At 41.1% G+C, this 19,486-nt stretch overlaps 1 protein-coding gene across 1 annotated transcript in view; it reads right to left on the reverse strand.

The window, feature by feature from the left end:
• Window positions 1-11,743: 11,743 nt before the first annotated feature.
• The window catches only part of LOC123327534, a 39,821-nt gene continuing 32,078 nt past the window's right edge, over window positions 11,744-19,486 (reverse strand). Inside the window, exons 8-11 of the mRNA XM_045165894.1 lie at window positions 16,240-16,287; window positions 14,191-14,273; window positions 13,661-13,771; window positions 11,744-12,019 (exon numbers count right to left, since the gene is read on the reverse strand). Of these exons, the coding sequence (XP_045021829.1) occupies window positions 13,682-13,771; window positions 14,191-14,273; window positions 16,240-16,287 (221 nt within the window). The 3' untranslated portion in view covers window positions 11,744-12,019; window positions 13,661-13,681. The remainder of the gene's footprint in view (window positions 12,020-13,660; window positions 13,772-14,190; window positions 14,274-16,239; window positions 16,288-19,486) is intronic.

Below are 19,486 nucleotides of genomic sequence, written 5' to 3' on the forward strand. Positions count from 1 at the left end.
TATATTTCTGCTTTATTGACTGTGCCAAAGCCTTTCACTGTGTGGATCACAATAAACTGGAAAATTCTGAAAGCGATGGGAATACCAGAGCACCTGACCTGCCTCTTGAGAAACCTATATGCAGGTCAGGAAGCAACAGTTAGAACTGGACATGGAACAACAGACTGCTTCCAAATAGGAAAAGGAATACGTCAACGCTGTATGTTGTCACCCTGCTTATTTAAATTATATGCAGAGTACATCATGAGAAACGTTGGGCTGGAAGAAGCACAAGCTGGAATCAAGATTGCTGGGAGAAATATCAAAAACCTCAGATATGTAGATGACACCACCCTTATGGCAGAAAGTGAAGAGTAACTAAAAAGCCTCTTGATGAAAGTCAAAGAGGAGAGTGAAAACGTTGGCTTAAAGCTCAACATTCAGAAAACGAAGATCATGGCATCTGGTCCCATCACTTCATGTGAAATAGATGGGGAAACAGTAGAAACAGTGTCAGACTTTATTTGGGTTCCAGAATCACTGTAGATGGTGATTGCAGCCATGAAATTAAAAGATGCTTACTCCTTGGAAGGACAGTTATGACCAATCTAGATAGCATATTCAAAAGCAGAGACATTACTTTGCCGACAAAGTCCATCTAGTTAAAGCTATGGTTTTTCGTGGTCATGTATGGATGTGACAGTTGGACTGTGAAGAAAGCTGAGCGCCAAAGAATTTACGACTTTGAACTGTGATGTCGGAGAAGACTCTCGAGAGTCCCTTGGACTGCAAGGAGATCCAACCAGTCCATTCCAAAGGAGATCAGTCCTCGGTGTTCTTTGGAAGGACTGATGCTAAAAGTGAAACTCCAATACTTTGGTCACCTCATGCGAAGAGTTGACTCATTGGAAAAGACTCTGATGCTGGGAGGGATTGGGGGAAGGAGGAGAAGAGAACGACAGAGGATGAGATGGCATCATCCCTCTTGATGGACGTGAGTTTGAGTGATCTCCATTAGGTGGTGATGGACAGGGATTCCTGGCGTGCTGCAATTCACGGGGTCGCAAAGCGTCGGGCATGACTGAGCAACTGAAATGACTGAACTAACCTTCCCTAAGTTTCAAAGAGCAGTCCAGCTGATAAGAGAAGGGAGGGGATGTAAAAACAGAGGAGAAGCATTCAAGTGGTGGTACAGCCTTAGGGCAAAATCTGGTTCCTCCTCAAGGAAGACCCATAACAAATTCTTTGAATTCTTCTATGGAACTGGGATCCCCACCCAGGTGGAAGATGATAACTTCAGGATGAGCACAAGATTCCTGGAACACCACCTTGTTGCCTCACCCCAAATTTCGCCTTCCTTTTCTGGGGACCAGTGATAACCATCTTGTAAGGTATACTGTTTGGCCTCTGTCTGTTTCGTCTCTGACAGGGTCCGAGAGTTTTAGACTAAATTGCTGTTACCACAAGGATGGAAGCCAGTTTCAGATATAGAATACCTCAAGTTAGATCAGGTAGAGAGAGGCTTTTACTCTGCTAGGCAGAACTACATGCATGAACAGCAGGAAGAAGTTACAGAAGAAAGATACCTCTGTCCCAGTTCCCAAGAAATCTCTCAGGGGACAGTTGTTTGGAGAAGCTCACTGACTGAAACGACCTACCCTTCCCAGATACCATAGTAACCATTTGCATGAATTGTTTTATGACAGGAGGTCCTGGTAAGAACATGGAACTAATAAACCACCACCAACTGGAAGAGTTCGAGAAAGGTCAAAAGGAGACACCACATGTTTGACCACCTCCCTGAATCATTCTCACTGGCAGCCATCTTGGCTGAGCAATGCATGCACAACAAGGAAGGACTCTGAGTCAGAATGATTGGTCAGGGACAACCTGGAAATTAATCCCATCACCATAAAACTCAAGACTGGGAGACACGTGGCAGAGCAGTTCTCCTGGGTTCCCTTACCCTACTGCTCTCCACCTGAGCACCCCTTCCCAATAAAGTCTCTTGCTTTCTCAACACATGTGTCTCCTCAGACAATTCATTTTTGAGTGTTAGCCAAGAGCCCCATTTGGGCCCTGGAAACAGAAGTCCTTCCTGCAACAGAAGGACTGATGCTGAAGCTGAAGCTCAATACTTTGGCGACCTGATGCAAAGAGCTGATTCATTAGAAAAGACCCTTATGATGGGAAAGATTGAAGGCAGGAGAAGAGTACAACAAAGAACAAGATGGTTGGATGGAATCACCAACTCAGTGGACATGAGCTTGGGCAAGCTCCAGGAGATGGTGAAGGACAGGAAAGACTTATGTGCTGCAGTCTGCAGTCCATGGGGGTTACACAGAGTTGGACACGACTGAGCGACTGAACAAAAACAACAAAACACACATAAACAGAAACACACACACATGTCCCATAAATATTAGAAAATTTATTAGTTTCATTCTAATAGTATTAGATATATTTTTAATGCCAAATGTATGCAAATGGTTTGTGTTTGATGCCATTGAATACGGTGTAGTGGTAGTTCCAAGAGGTTGTCCCTCTACAAATGCAGTAAAAGTGAATGAAAGTGTCAAATTTAGCGTGTGTGTGTGTGTGTGTGTGTGTTTAACTCTTAATTAAAAAAAAAAACAAAACCAAAAAAGGTCAAATGCTTAGTTTTGATGTTTAGTCACTAAGTCATGTCTGACCCTTTTGCAACCTCATGGACTATAGCCCACCAGGCTTCTCTGTCCATGGGATTTCCTGGGCAAGAATACTGAAGTGCGTTGTCATTTCCTTCACCAGGGGATCTTCCCAACCCAGGGGTCAAACCTGCCTCTCCTGTAATTGTAGGCAAATTCATTACCACTGAGCCACCAAAGGCTTATAGCAACCAAGTAAAAGCCTAATCAAGAAGGCAACTTAAAAATAGTTGGGGAGCTTTGAAGTGTTTTTACTTGCCTTTGTCCTACCTCTCTCCTGGCTCCAAAATGGTCTTGAAATGACAACTGGCATTCCAATATGTCATTCTGGTCCCTGGTTCCAGAGGAAGCAAAGTTGAACTTATTCTCAAATAGTTATTTGTATCTGTTTTAGTCTAATGCCTACCTATAGGACTGACAAAAGCACTCGCCTCTGCTTCACCTGATCCAGAACTTCCTCAGGGCAGAAAAGTGGCTACACAGAGGGCTTTTTTTTTTTTTTTTTTTTTTTCCAGAAAATGTGGAAAGCAAATGAAGAACCCACTGCTGCATAGAGCAAATGATTACAATTTGAGGAACAATAACAAACTGATAGAAGTCTGAGAGGAAAATTTGTGAAGAAGGAGTCTTTGAAGAATTATGGCACTGAAAATCTCACATGAGTATTAGGGAATATAGAAATTTATGTGCACGCTCAGAGAAAGATTTGTGTTAAAAACAAACAAACCAAAGAACCTGAGGCGACTCTAAACTGTTACCTCAGACTGATCTTTAGGCTCTGCACAAATAGGAAGTAAAGACTGAGCAAGGTCGGTAACTGGCCAGCTAAGGATAAAGGAGTGTTGCAACAAAGAGCTGGTGTGCAAAGACTAAGAGAATTTTGGGTTCTGTTTTCGTTTATAAGCATCCAAAGACATCACTCAACATCACCTAACCAAAAGAAGAAAGACTGCAGACCACACATATCAATGAATACATTCTTTACAAACATAGATTAGAAAACTCATTAAAAAACCAAACAATTAAAAGCAGAGAAAGCAACAACAAAAAATTTCAAGGTGGCAGAGAAATCTAATTTCCAGAATTAACAAGTCTAAAATTTAAAATGTTCAGGTTTCAACAAAAAATAATGAAGCATGTAAAAAAAGAAAATGTATGCTCCACTCATAAGAAAATTAACCAAAATTGTCTCTGTGGAAGTATAGACATTGGACTTACTAGAAAAAGACTCTATTGTCTTATAGTCAAAGAGGTAAAGGGAACTATGGACAAAACTAAAGGACATTATGCAAATAATGCCTCAAGAATGATAGATATCAATAAAGAGAGAAACTATAAGAAAGGAACCAAACAAGAATTCTGGAGTTGAAAAGTATAAAAGTTACAAAATACTTGTATAGTTTGTCTCTCTACAAACACAGTAAAAGTAAACAAAAATATCAGCATTGATTTTGCTTAACTCTTGAAAAAAGTCAAAGGCTTATAGCAATCAATAAATATCAAATCAAGAAGGCAACTTAAAAATAGTTGGAGAGCTTTGAACTATTTTTTATAAAATAATAAAAAAAAATCACTAGAGAATTTCAACAAGAGATTTAAGGAAGACAAAAGTGTATATACATAAGACAGATCAGCAGTTATCCAGTCTGAGAGGCAGAAAGAAAAACTAATAGAGACAAAACAAAACAAAACAAAAACCAGCATAAAAGGCTTGTAAGACATCATCACACTTACTGATAATGCAGACTAGGAGGCCCAGTGGGAGAGGAAAAAGTGACACAGTATATGATGATACAATGGCTGAAAGCTTCCTAATTTGATGGAAGATATGATTTTACACAAATTGGATATGTAATGAACTCCAAGAAGAATGAATACAACAGTATCCACATTGAGACACATTATAATCAATCTGTCAAAAGACAAAGAGAGCACCCTGAAATCAAAAGGAGAGGCTACTTACCACAAACAAGTTGTTGACAACATTATGTGTCAGTTTCTTAGCAAAAACGATGGAGGCCAGAAAGCTGTAGGGTGGCATTCCTAAACTGCTGGATAATAGCAACAAAATAATCCACTGAATTCCAAATCTGATTAGCAAAATTTCAAACTCGATAAGAAATTTAAGCAGTTTATAGCATATGGAACTATATTCAATATTTTCAAATAACCCACAGTGAAAAATAATCTGAAAAAGTATATACATATATATAGACACATATATGTAAACACACAACTGAAGCACTTTGCTGTAATCCTATTTCTAACACAGAACTGTAAGTCAACTAGACTTCAATTAAAAAAAAAATCAAGGTAAACAAAAGTCCAAGGAATTTGTTGTTTGTAGACCTGCCCTACAAAAATGCAGAAAGGAGTCTTCTGGATGTAAACACAAGGACACTAGACAGCAACTTGAAGCCATACATCAAAATAAAGAAGACTGGTGGAGATAACTACATAACTAAATGCAAACTCGATTATTATAATATTTCTTGTTTAAAATCTCTCTGCTTGTCCCTGTATGATTTAAAGGACCAAGGCATAGCATAGATATAAATTTATGTTAATGCATATATAATAGATAAATATGTAATTTATGATGACAACAAAACATCAAGCCCTGTCTCCCATCATGATTGCGTTTGGATATAAGGACTTTGAAGAAAGTAATTAAAAGTGAAATGAGGTCAAAGAGCGGGGCCCTAATCTAATAACATTGATGTCCTTGTAAGAAGCAGAATGGACACCAGGAGCACACACAGAGAAAAGGCCATGTGCCAATACAGTAAAAAGGGTCTGCAAGCCAAGGAGAGAGGTCATACCAGAAATCAACTTTGCCAGCACCTTGATCTTGGATTTCCAGCTCCCAGAATTATGAGAAAATACAGCTGTCTTGTGGCTCAGCTGGTAAAGAATCCGCCTGCAGTGTGGGAGACCTGGGTTGGATCCTTGGGTTAGGAAGATCCCCTGGAGAAGGGAAAGGCTACCCACTCCAATATTCTGGCCTGAAGAATTCCATGGACTTATGTCTATGGGGTCACAAAGAGTCAGACACGACTGAGCAACTTTTAATTTCACTTTTCACAATTCTCTTGTGTCCGTCAGTCTGTGGTATTTGTTATAGAAGCCTTAGCAGATAAGCACATGCATTCTGTCCTTAGTCCTAGTATGGGTAATATGTTCTTTTCAAGGTTAATATATATCTCATACATAACTTCTTTATTACTATAATTAAGAATTATTAAGAGGTTGATTGCCTTATTTAATTAAATGAAATTTTGTGTAAAATCTTTTTCATGAAATTTTCAATCTGAATATACAGCTTTAACTTACTGGAATCACATACAGTATTAACATAAAATGTATTCCTTTCTAAAGAAACCATCAATGTAGATCATAATTCTCTTATGGCCATCTGAAACATGCTTACTAATATTTTGTAAGACAATATATATATCCATTCATAAATACCACTTTAGTGCTCAGTCGCTTCAGTCATGTCTGACTCTTTGCGACCCTATAGGCTGTAGCCTGCCAGGCTCTTCTGTCCATGGGATTCTCCAGGAAGAATACTGGAGCGAATTGCCGTGTCGACTTCCAGCAGCTCTTCTGGACACAGGATCAAACCTGTATCTCCAGCAATTATTTTGGAGTGATCCAGTTTAGAATCAAGATTGCTTAAACTTAGTGAAGACTGTATTTTTCCATGCTCAGTAGCTGTTTTATAAAATGAGAATTGTTATTTGTCATAGAAATAGGATATGCCCTATAAAATTAATTTGAACTTGACTAACTTTTAGAAGCCATTATTTGTGTTTTTTTTTTAATTTTTGATTTGATGACTATTTACTCTGAATATTGATTCATTAAATTATTTGTGCTTCATTGGATTAATTTTATGAAATTCTGGCTCTGCTTGAGTATAATTTGTTTCAAGATTTTCAAATTCATTGAATTGCCACCACAATCTAGTCATATATACACAAACGCATGCACACATACAGTTTAGCTATTCCATTTTAGTTACTATTTTTTTAACTCCTTTCATCTTTATTTAGATTTATCAGAAACCATTTCATCTTTTTTTAAAGCCACCAGTTCCTGAACTGTTTAATACATTTTACGGATTCAATTTGCTTTGTTTTTGGTGTATTAATTTCCATCTATAAATTAACTGCATTTCTTTTAATCATTTGAAGTAAATCATTAGTTAAATTTAAAAAATTATTCTGTTTAATGTTTAACAAACTTGGTCTCTTCATCTCTGAGCATAGTTTTAGGTTTCAATTTTGATTTATTATTCATTCTATATATTATTATCTAGGTTTTTTTATTACCTCATTATTGTGGCTTATTTTTATACTTTTATTATTAAATTGTTAGATTTTTAGTTATGTGCACGTTTGTATATTTGATATATATTAATGTAACTGAAAAATAATATTAATTGAACAATGTATTTTATCTATCTATCTACTCGCTCAGTCATATCTGACTCTTTGCGACCCCATGGCCTATACCCTACACCAGGTTCCTCTGTCCATGGGATTCTCCAGGCAAGAATACTGGAGTGGGTTGCCATTTGCTTCTCCAAGGGATCTTCCCGACCCAGGGATCAAACCCGGATCTCCCACACTGCAGGCAGACACTTTACCCTCTGAGCCACCAGGGAAGCCCATGTATTCTATAGGAGCATTCAAGTTTTTTCACTAACCTAAAATATAAAATTATACAAACATATTCATAGATACTGACAACACCCACACATATTTTGTCTCTAATATTATTTGCTATTTTGGTAGCTAAATATTGCAAACAGTTGCCAGGGATCCATTTCTTTTCTGGAGACCATGTTTCAAGACATCACAGTAACGGAGGCTGAAGCAGTCTTAGGGTGGTTAGGGTATCTGGTAGCTAGAACTCTCAGCTTGTAGGCATTATTTCATGAAGTTAATGTGAGTTAAAGGAAAGACTCTTTTTCTACATTATTGCTATGTCTCTTGGCACCAACTATAGGCAAAAAAAGTTAGATAGAATGCCTGTATTTTCTACATCCTGGATTTCTTTAAGTACATTTACACTTTCAAAAAACTTCTAGAATACAATAAATATCAATGAAATATAACAAAATGTTTTAAATGTGCCTTTAGACACAACCTAGTACACAAACAGGTATTTCTACCTTAATAGTCAACTCACCCCCAAATCAGCTCATAATCACATATGACAAGTTGCAAGAACTTAGTCTTTAGCAGCTGAGTCACCAGGGAAGATCAAGAATACTGGAGTGGGTAGTTTCCCTTGTGGCTCAGATGGTAAAGATTCCACCTGCAATGTGGGAGACCTGGGTTTGATCCCTGGGTTGGGAAGATTCCCTGGACAAGGGAACAGCTACCCACTCCAGTATTCTGGCCTGGAGAATTCCATGGACAGAGGAGCCTGGCAGACTACAGTCCACGGGGCTGCTAAGAGTCAGACACAACTGAACAACTTTGCCATTGAGTTGAGTCTAATATTAGTTGATCAATCTGAACTATGCAAAATGAGTCATCTTGTCAAATCAGAAGAGTCCAGACTTGCAAGCTCAGTTTTGCATACCAGTGACCAAAGGAGAGACCATATAGTAACTCAGTACCATTTAAGATATTTACTACTGTGCCAAAGTTACATGTTTTCATGTTATTTGAGATATTTATTACCATATCACAGTTATGTATTTTCATGTTAAAGAATGATAAGGGTCAAAGAAGTCCTAGGAATGCTCTATGCTGGGCGAAAGTGAAAGTGAAGTCGCTCAGTTGTGTTCCACTCTTTGCGACCCCATGGACTGTAGCCTACCAGGCTCCTCAGTCCATGGGATTTTCCAGGCCAGAATGGGCCTGGAAAGTGGGTTGCCATTTCTATGCTGGGTAGTAAACTAAAATTAAGACCAACTTGGAAGGAGTCCAAGTCTTTAAACCACCACGTTTTTAAGGCTTATCAACACCAAGAGAAAGACCGGATTGTGCCAATTTTCTGCTCCACAAGTAGAGGACATTCCAATATGTCTTAAAGCAAATTTTGAGAAGAGCTGCACAGAGCTCAAGTTGTAAAACAAAATCTGTCATCTGTGTCATTTAATAATCATGGATTTACTGCAATGAGGAATGATTGCCTATTGAAGCTGCTAGATAGGTTTTCTTACTCTTTGAATATTAATCAGAAAATTTCAACCTTTGCCCTTTCTTTACCCAAGCTACATCCAAGATAACATTAGCTAATTTTTCTTTACTATGATAGAGCATGTTATAATAAGTAGTCAAGGAAAGCTTAAATGAATACTTGAAATTAGCATCATGCGTTAGAGAGGGGATAAGAATTCTTCCACAGTCTACCATGTATCATTTTACACAATATCGATTGGTGAGGAATATACATAAAAGCAAGATTTTCAATAGTGTTAACATAGAAAAGGGCTTCCATTGTGGCTCAGCTGGTAAAGAATCTGCCCGTAAGGCGGGAGACCTGGGTTCCGTTCCTGGGTTGGGACAATCTCATGGAGAAGGGAAAGGTTACTTTCTTCAGTATTCTGGCCTGAAGAATTCCATGGAGTGGATAGTCCACGGGGATGCAAAGAGTTGGACACAACTGAGCAGCTTTCACTTCAAGGTTAAAGTGCTACACTCAATATGCCAAACAAATTTGGAAAATTCAGCTGTGGACACAGGACTGGAAAAGGTCAATTTTAATTCCAATCCCAAAGAAAGGAAATGCCAAAGAATGCTCAGACTACCACAAAATTGCACTCATCTCACACACTAGTAAAGTAATGCTCAAAATTCTCCAAGCCAGGCTTCAACAGTACGTGAATCATGAACTTCCAGATGTCAAACTGATTTAGAAAAGGCAGAGGAACCAGAGATCAAATTGCCAACATCCATTTAATCATTTAAAAAGTAAGAGAGTTCCAGAAAAAATATCTACTTCTGTTTTATTGACTATGTCAAAGCCTTTGATTCTGGTGGACCATAACAAAGTCTGCAGAATTCTTAAGGAGATGGGAATACAAGAACACCAGACCTGCCTCTTGAGAAATCTGTATGCAGGTCAGGAAGCAACAGTTAGAACTCGACAAGGAACAACAGACTGGTTCCAAATCAGGAAACGAGTACATCAAAAGCTATATATTGTCACCCTGCTTATTTAACTTATATGAAAAGTACATCATGAGAAGCACTGGGCTGGCTGAAGCACAAGCTGGAATCAAGATTGCTGGGAGAAATATCAGTAACCTCAGATATGCAGATGACACCACCCTTATGGCAGAAAGCAAAGAATAACTAAAGAGCCTCTTGATGAAAGTGAAAGAGGAGAGTGAAGGAAACGGTTTAAAGCTCAACATTCAGAAAACAAAGATCATGGCATCTGGTCCAATCACTTCATGCCAAACAGATGGGAAAACAATGGAAGCAGTGGCTGACTTTATTTTGGGGGGGGCTCCAAAATCACTGCAGATGGTGACTGTAGCCATGAATTTAAGACACTTACTCCTTGGAAGAAAAGTTATGACCAAACTAGACAGCATATTAAAAAGCAGAGACATTACTTTGCCAACAAAAGTCTTTCTAGTCAAAGCTATGGTTTTTCCAGTAGTTATGAATATGAATGGATGCGAGATTCGGACCATAAAGAATGTTGAGCACCGAGGAGTGATGCTTTTGAACTGTGGTGTTGGAGAAGACTCTTGAGGGTCCCTTGGACTGAATGGAGATCGAACCAGTCCATCCTAAAAGAAATCAGTCCTGAATATTCATTGGAAGGACTGAGGCTGTAGCTGAAACTCCAATACTTTGGCCACCTGATGGGAAGAACTGACTCACTGAAAAGACCCTGATGCTGGGCAAGACTGAAGGCAGGAGGACAAGGGGATGACAGAGAATGAGTTGGTTGGACGGCATCACCCACTCAATGGACATGAGTTTGAGTAAACTCCGGGAGTGGTGATGGACAGGGAGGCCTGGTGTGCTGCAGTCCATGGGGTCACAAAGAACTGGACACGACTGAGTGACTGAACTGAAGTGAACTGAACTGAATTGTCAGTCTAAATAATTCAGTTATGTAGAAAATACCCACTTTAGATATTAGGGTCAATTATTGGGTAATATCTTAAGTTATATACTCTAAGTATGGAGTTTTCCCAAAAATTAAAACAGAAATACCATATGATTGAGCAATTCCATTTATGGGTATTTTTTCAAAGTGTGTATCAAGAGATGAATGAATAAGCTGTGGTATGCATGGATTATTACTCAGCCGAAAAGAAGAATGAAATCTTGTCATTTGTGAGAAAATGGATGGACCTAGAGGGTTTTATGCTAAGGAAAATAAGTCAGACAGAGTGACAAATACAGTATGATGTCACTTGAATGTGGAAACTGAAAATCAAAACCAGCGAACCAAAATAACCAAACAGTAATGTAGTCATCGAAACAGAGAACAAAGAAGTGATTTACAGAGAGGAGAGGGATGTGGTGATGAGAGAGCTGGGTGAGAGAGATTAAGACTTACAAACTTACCTTATAAAATAAATGAGTTTGGGAGACAAATGTACACCATGAGAATACAGTCAATGAGAATAGTCCTTTGGGCAGCTGGAATAAAAAAGCAGGAGAAATATAAGGAATGACAACTAAAATTTAAAGAGCCTTTTTGGAGAGAAATCCTCTGTGTTAGAAGAAAAGAGAGAAACATGCTTAAGCTACAAACGGAGATCAATGATGGATCATGAACTTTTTACCCTGAAAGCAGACTGAGTTCTGAAAAATCCTGACATACAAGTCTTGAAAGGGTAATATTGATCTCCTATGACTACTGGAATGAGCAGATATGGGAAAACAGAATTCTTAAAGACAATGACAGAAGGATAGATGTTAGAAATAAATTTGCAGTTTCTTAAACAACAAAGACTGAGTTGCGTGAAGGGGGAAATGATCCCGGTTGTAGACACTAAGGTGACTGGCTTATGACAATTTCTTAAGTTCTACCTCTGTTGAGGAGGTTACTTTATACATATGTGTTTTTACAAAAAGTTATTTTGAAAGTAAATAGATAAAAACATTTAATGAAAAAACTTACATATATAAATGGAACAAATAGATATATACAGAACATAAAGATAAAACTGTAGATAAAACTAATACTACATCAACACAGCAAAACAAATGAAGCTGTACTAAATGAGGACTCTCAGGAGAGAGGCAATGAGGCCTCCCCTGATCTGGTCCAGATGAGGCTCCGGGTGCTGTGGGGGCTCCATCCCCTCTAGGGTCCAGCATGATGTCCAGGTCCAGGTCTTCAGGGATTCAGAGCAGAGCCTGCAACACCAACACAGGTGATGGAGTCCTGGGAGGTGCAGAGTCAGACAGAGGAGGGCTCCCTGGGGAGGGTGAGCAGGACCCAGAAGACTTCCCAGCATCTAGCCTTGGCTTTGGGGCTCAGATCTGCAGGGCACTGGGTCTGTTTGCTGCTCTTTGCTGAGGGTGTTGTCTGTTAGTAAGGAGTGTCTGGAAATGTCCCACAGGAGCAAGTACACCTGGGCATCTGGCTGGCAAACCTCAACTGATGGGTCCCCTGGACAGTGAGACTCAGGCAAAGGATCGGGGGACTTGGGATTCAGGATTGAAAGCTTGGGTCCCCTCTTCCCTCTAGGCCCTGGGAGGAGCAGGAGGTCAGATGACACAGAGGGTAGGAGAACCTGCCCACCCATCCTACACAGTACAACTGCTCCTGACACCTGAGCATTGGAAATGGACAGACACCTGGAATCTCTGTTTTCCTGAATAATCATTTCTAAGCCCCAACCAAACTCTTCTGAGGTTTCTGCTTTTAAACTGTTTTTATATTATAAAAGTACATTTTATCTGTTTAGCATATTGCAACATTGAAATTTGAGAGAAGACATTTCTTTTCAAACGATCATAAAACAAGATATGTTATTAATGACAGACTTGGGAACAAAATAAAAGGAACATGAGTAACTTGAATCCTGCCACTCATCCCAAGTGTGCTGCTCAGTCGCTTGAGTCATGTCTGAGTCTGCGCAACCCTATGGATGATAGCCCACCAGGTTCCTCAGTCACTGGGATTCTTCACGCAAGAACAGTGGAGTGGGTTGCCATCTACTTCTCCAGTGTATCTTCCATACACAGGGATCAAACCCTTTTCTTGTGTCTCCTGCATTGGCAGGAGGGTTCTTTACCACTAGCACCACCATCCCAAGTGCACAAAGGACTAAATTGCTTTCTGGTGTGTCTTCAGTTGGACACATACACAGAAGAATCTACAGAACCTCCAAATTCAGGTTGAGAGATGCTGCCCTGAGGTGACCTAGGACCCCAGGGTTCCAGATCCTGAGAGACCCCAGACTCGGGCACCCCCAGGCTGGCTGGGACCCTCAGGACCAGGGAGCACCCACAGGGATGCAGAGCTGCCAGGTGACGCCCTGCCTGCACGACTTCTGGGCACCTGTGTCTCCTTCACTCTGTTCCCAGAGCCCAGGACTGGGGAGGGCAGGGCCGCCCCAACCTCTCTCTACAGCTGGTGATGGACTAGGGATTCCCCCTGCTGCCTTTAGCGGGGTTGGGAGGGCAGAGCTGGATCCTGCAGAGGGAGATGAGGAAACCCCCATGGGGGGATCTTTAAAGAGAGAACTCTGGAACAGCAGCTCCTGGACTCCTGCACACGGTGGCCCCACAGTGCCCCCCAGCCTCCCTGCAAATGTAAGAGCTGCCAGAGGAGCCAGTCCAGCAACCCCGGGGGCGTCTGTGGACGGGACCTGGGCCCTGGGGAGACATGCTCAGGGCATCCTCCACTCGTCTGCACAGATTGTTACCACCCTCTTGTCTCTACGTTTGTGGTGACACTCAGAAGCAGACCCCATGGTTTCTGCTGGTGATTCTGAAGCACCAACAAGCGAGTGGGGTCATGACAGAGACACAGGCCCTCCTCTGCCTCACCTTTCACCCCAGGTCCCATGTTCACTCTTGCTCTTCCAGGTCTTCCTCATCATCGCTGCTGACTTCTTCTGAAGCAGTCTTCAAAAAGATGACCAGATATCTTTTTGGTCTCTGGAAGGAAGAGATCAGTCAAGTAGGTCCAATCCCTCCCAGGGTAGGAAAGCAACTATATGGGGTAGCTCAGGGCAGTGCAGACTTCATGGGGGCCCTTCAGCTGTGTGGGTCCAGACCTGCTGACTCCAGCCTCAACTCCTGCTCAGGCCACTCGTGGTGACAAAACCAGGTTCAAGGGTGCAGACATGAGGTCAGGAGTAGGGAAATGCTCAGAAAATGGGGGAATAGGGCTGAAGATAGATTCATAGATTTTATATAAGCTCCTAGGTCCCCAAGTGCCTACAAGAGACCAGGTCCTGCAGAAGGCTAATCAGAAAAAGAGGGCAAGAGGAGAAAGGGAAGGGTTGCAAAGAAGAGTCTATTGATCAGAATAAGAGAGAACATTTTTAAAAGATACGAAAGAAGAAATAAATGACCTCTATAGTCTTGCTCTCCTCCAAATCCTCAATATGCGCCATGCAGTTTCTTGGTGTCTGAGGGCAGCACTCATCTGGAGTGGCTGTGGGAAAGCAAAGGGGAGATTTAGAGTCAGGATGTGACCAGGGGACCCTGTGCTCCTCACAACCTGGCCTTGGGACCCCTGGTGCCCTTTTCTCCAGGGACCTCCCAGGGCCTCAGTGTTTCACTTCTGCAATGAAAAAGTGGGTCTTTGACATCCAACATCCTGTTGCCACCCTCAGCTTGTCTACGAGTGATGAGGAATGACACCATTTCCACGTGTTCCTCCTCCAGGTGGTCACTGTCTCCATGCATCTCTGCCCACGACCTTGCTTGCCTCCTTCTCCCGCTGTTTCCCCTCTACTTCCTTCATCATTTCTCTCCTCTAGTCATTGTTCTTTTCCTTCCTCCTTGAGCCTCCACCAACCCTAGAGTTCTCCAACATGGAAACATTAGAAGAAGGACCATGTGCGTATGGCCACAGTCTCTAATCAGTCCATTACTTAATTAAACAATCCATCACTCTCAGGAAGGGCCTGACATGGACATGAGAATCTTCTGAGTCCTAGGGGAGGGAAGGACAAAAAGTTCACATCACGGAGACTATCCTGTTGCCTGACGTGACCTCAGTGGCCTGGGAGATACTTAATGCTCTCAGCAACACCTTAAGTTTCCCAGACCCTATGAGAGGAAAGAGGCAAACACTTTCCATTTCATTTAGCCAGAAATGGAAAAAAGAAATCCAAAAATATATATGGAACCCCTAAGGACTCCAAACAGACACAATAATCTGGAGAACTAATTTCAAAATTTCTCACCTCCTGATTTCAAAATACATTACAAACATATAGGGATCAAAGCTGTATGATAGTGACATAGGAACATATGCATAGCCCTAAAGACCAGAATAAAGAGCCCCAAGTAAACTCATGGATATAGGGTCAAATGAAATTCACCAAGTTTCTAAGACAAGAAAAGAGTGAAAGCATAGTCTCTTCAACAGTCAGTAGGATGAAAAGATAACCTACAGAAAAAATTACAAACAATATATCAGAAAGGGAGATCATACTCAAAGTATATAAGAAAATACCACAACTCAAATGTAAAACAAGTGAAAAAATGAAAGGTAGATAAACGAGTTGAGGAGTGTGCAAAGATTGTGATCAAAACCACCGAGAGCTTCTGTCTGGAGGGAGTATTGGGTTCTAAGATGAGCAATCACCCCGAGTCCTGCTGCTCTGAGTCTCTGACCTAGGTCTGGTCAGTCCCAGAAGACCAGGTCAGTAGGGCTTCTAGAACATGTGTAAAGAAAGCCAGCAGCCCCTTCACAGTCTCTAGAATCTGCAGCCATGCTGGTCTCTAGGGACACATGGGCTGCTCTCACGTGGAAGCACCTTCAGCACAGCATCCTTGGGGAGGTGTGGTTCTGAGATGAACTCCAGCAGACTCAGCCCAGGCAGGGACGCAAGAGCACGTGTGCTCTGACTCATTCAACCCTGAGAGCACCCTTTACATGAGGAATAAACAATGAGGACAAATAGGAGGGCAAGCCACACGTCCTGAAAATGCACAGGGAGAGAGTTCATATCTCACCCACAACCTGAAACTCACTGCCAGAACTTGGTCTCCAGTGTCAAGTGACTATGAGACTTTTGTGCCCACTAGGATATGGCCATCATAGGAGAATTTAAACATGAAGCTAAAGTCCTTCATGTATACTACACTGCAGGTAATAACCAGAAGCCAAGATTTCATATTTGGCAGGTGAAAGGGCAAGGAACAAGGAGTCTTGTGAGAAAGGGTATTTCTAAATGGAAAAGCAAGAAGAAATGACTATAAGCACAACAGAATAAACTACACGGACACATAGCTCTATTATATTGTTAAAATATGAAAAGAACAAACTACAAGTCTAGACATATTTCCTTCTTCTTCCTCGGTTTATATTCATCTCTGAAGAAGCAGGTGTAACTCAAATGGTCCAGGAACCCTCTCCCTCTAAATCCCTCCTGAGAGTTGTTCCCTACCTGCATTCTCTTCCGCATCACTGCTGCTAATGTTTTCCAGAAAACATTCTGTAGAAAGACAACCATGAGCAATAATACAGTTATTATACAAGTTGACCTACCCATTTCTCCTCCTCCACTTGGCTCACACAGCATCTCCCCGGTCTTCCCTCCAGGCTCACAGACCTCCCCTGTGCTTTGTGGAGTCAGAGCCCTTCAACAACATGGTGATCACATTTGAACATATTCACATGAGAAAGAGGCTAAGAAAATTACCTTTTAACCTTACACTTCTACAGGCCCAATACAGCTCTTACATTCAAGCTTACAAAGCTGAAATGCCAACGCTTATGGACACTTTTGAAATATGGCTAGTGTGACCAAGCAATGTGTGCTTTTTGTGATTGTTTCAATATAACAAGTTAAGTATTGTTCAAATATGTTAATTATAGATAGGCAGCTCTAGCTAATGGCTACTACACTGGAAAGTTCAGCTCTAAGGGCTCCACAGACAAGGAAAAGGCAACTAGTTGCCTGTTCTGTTTTTCATTTATTCCAGATGATATGATGGCCTGATAAGATGCTTCATATGTAGGTACATCTGGGGCTCTTGAACCCAGTCCAGGCACTGGGAGAGCGCTTGTGAACATCCCAATAGTGCTGGAGTGGGTAGCCATTCCCTTCTCCAGGGCATCTTCCCAGCCCAGGAATTGAACTCAGGTCTCCTACATTTCAGGCAGATTCTTTACCAGCTGAGCCACAAGTGAAGCTCGAGAATACTGGAGTGGGTAGACTATCCCTTCTCTAGCAGATCGCCCTGACTCAGGAATCGAAACAGGATCTCCTGCATTGCAGGCAGATTCTTCAACAATTGAGCTACCAGTGAAGCCCTAGTAAGGTGGACACTCAGATTCAAAGAAAATTCTCAGGAGGGAGCTCATTTGTGGGCAGAGGTAAAGGGCATGGCCCAGCACTCGTGTACTACAAGTAACCAGAAAGTAGGTATGGAGGGAAGGGAGGAATATTCACTCTCTTCCTGAGCCCATCTTTCCCATCCCTGATTCTAGAGGACCCAAGCAAGGCAGTGGAAAGGGCTTATTAGGAAGTGAAAGTTTTGTGCACTGGAAACCATAGAACACTGTTGAAAAAAAGAAGAGACAAGTAATCAGAATACCATACCATATTCATAGACTGGAATATTTAGTGTTGCTGACCTTCCTATACTCCTAAAAGTGATGTACATATATATTGAAACCACTTACAAAATCCCATGTCATTTTAATAAAATGGAAAAAAAAAATCTCCCAAACTACGAAACCCAGAAGAAACCCAAAGACCAAAAACAGTCTTGAGAGCAAAGAACGACAATGGGGCCTTCAGGCTTCCTGAATTCAAAACAGGCAAGAATGCCACAGCAGTCAAAACTGTGTTCTCCCTGCAGCAAAACAGGCAGAGAGACCAAGGAATCATAAGGAGGGAAACTTGAATAAACTGACCCCTGTGGCCAAATGATATTTGCTAAGGTTCTAAAATTATCAAGTGAAGAAAGGATCGTCTCCTCAAAACTCAATAGACAGGCAACCTATAGAATCAAAGGAGTATCTGCAAACTTTGTATCTGAATAAAGGGCCAATATCCAGAATATAAAAGCAACTGCTAAAACACAACTTCACAATAATATCAGGCAAATAACTGACTTTAAAACATGTTCAAAAGCTTCCATAGACATTTCTTCATAGAAGACATAGAAGTGATCAATATACATAGGAAATATGCTTAGCATCACTAAGTAGCAAGTGGGGTACTTAGTGGAAATGGAAACCAAGTCAAAAGGAGATATCACTTTTCAGGAGGTGTATTATATGAAGAAAATAACAGATGTTGGCAAATATGTAGAGAAGTGGAACTTCTGTGCCTGTTGGTAGGAATGATAAACGGCATAGCCATTATAGAACAGTTTGGAAGTCCCTCAAAAAATTATTAAGATTATCATAAGATCCAGCAATCATTTATTTGAGTTTATATCCAAAGGAGATAAAACTAGAATGTTCCAGGAGATATCTATAATCTCATACCCATTGTCGCATCGTACACAACAAGCAAGATAGAAAAACTGCTCAGTGTCCAAGGGCAGATAGATCAAGAAAGACAATGTGGTGCATACATATACTGGAATGTGATTGAGCCTTTAAAAATGAAGGCAATCCTGTCATTTGAAGCAAAGTGGGAAGCTATTGGTAAGGGTGAAATAAGCTAGTCGCAGGAGGACAAATACTGAACAATTCCATTTACCTGCCATATCGAAAGCAAAGTTCAGGGAAGCAGAGAATAAAAGGGTGGATCCGAGACCTGGGAAGAGGTTGACACAGGGAGTGTCTGTTCAATGTCTGTTCAATGAGCAATCAAAATCCTACAAGACCTACTAAGTGATGAGATTTACTATTATATGAAGGTGTGGTTGACCCAGTAAAGGGGATTCTGAAACACAGTTTTGCTCATTAAGAATCTTATAGGACTTCTATGGTGGCTCAGTGGTTAAGAATCTACCTGACAATGCAGGAGATAGGAGTTCAACCCCTGGTCTGGAAAGATTCCACATGCTGTGGAGCAAGTAAACCATGTACCACAACTACTGAGCCCACGTGCCAAACTATGGAAGCCCAAGAGCCCTGGAAGCCATGCTCTGCAACAAAGAAGCCACTAAAGTGAGAGGCCTATGTACCACAGCTAGAGAGTTGCCCTTGCTCTCCATAAGTAGAAAGAAGCCTGGGCAGCAACAAAGGCCAAGAACAGCCAATAAAAATTTTAATAAAAATTAAAAAGAATCCTGTAAACATCTTCCTTGGTAGTGATGGGATTTGTCTTCCTGGGAAAAGGATGTTCACTTGGTATAAAATCAATGGATACAGTGAATGTATATACTTTGTTTTATTTTTATACACATAAACATTCATGGTGCATTGTGATGGGAAATATTTTGGGGCTGACACCACTAACAGTGACGTTTAGGGTGACAGATATTTTGGAAAACACAACCCAAAAATTCAAACACACAAAGAATCACACTATTCATTATACATAAAAACACACCCAGTCCCCTGGACACAAACCTACACTATTAACCATAATACAGCTTCTTCCTGGAACTACAGTAATCATCCCCATTGATCTCTTGTAAATTACTTGCTATCACCAGGGCTCCTATACTCATTCCCAGCAGGAATTTTGAATCAGTTTGGCCTCTACACTAAAACCAGTGAGAAAGCCC

The sequence above is a fragment of the Bubalus bubalis genome, chromosome 5, assembly GCF_019923935.1.
Source record: "Bubalus bubalis isolate 160015118507 breed Murrah chromosome 5, NDDB_SH_1, whole genome shotgun sequence".
Taxonomy (NCBI): Eukaryota; Metazoa; Chordata; class Mammalia; order Artiodactyla; family Bovidae; genus Bubalus; species Bubalus bubalis.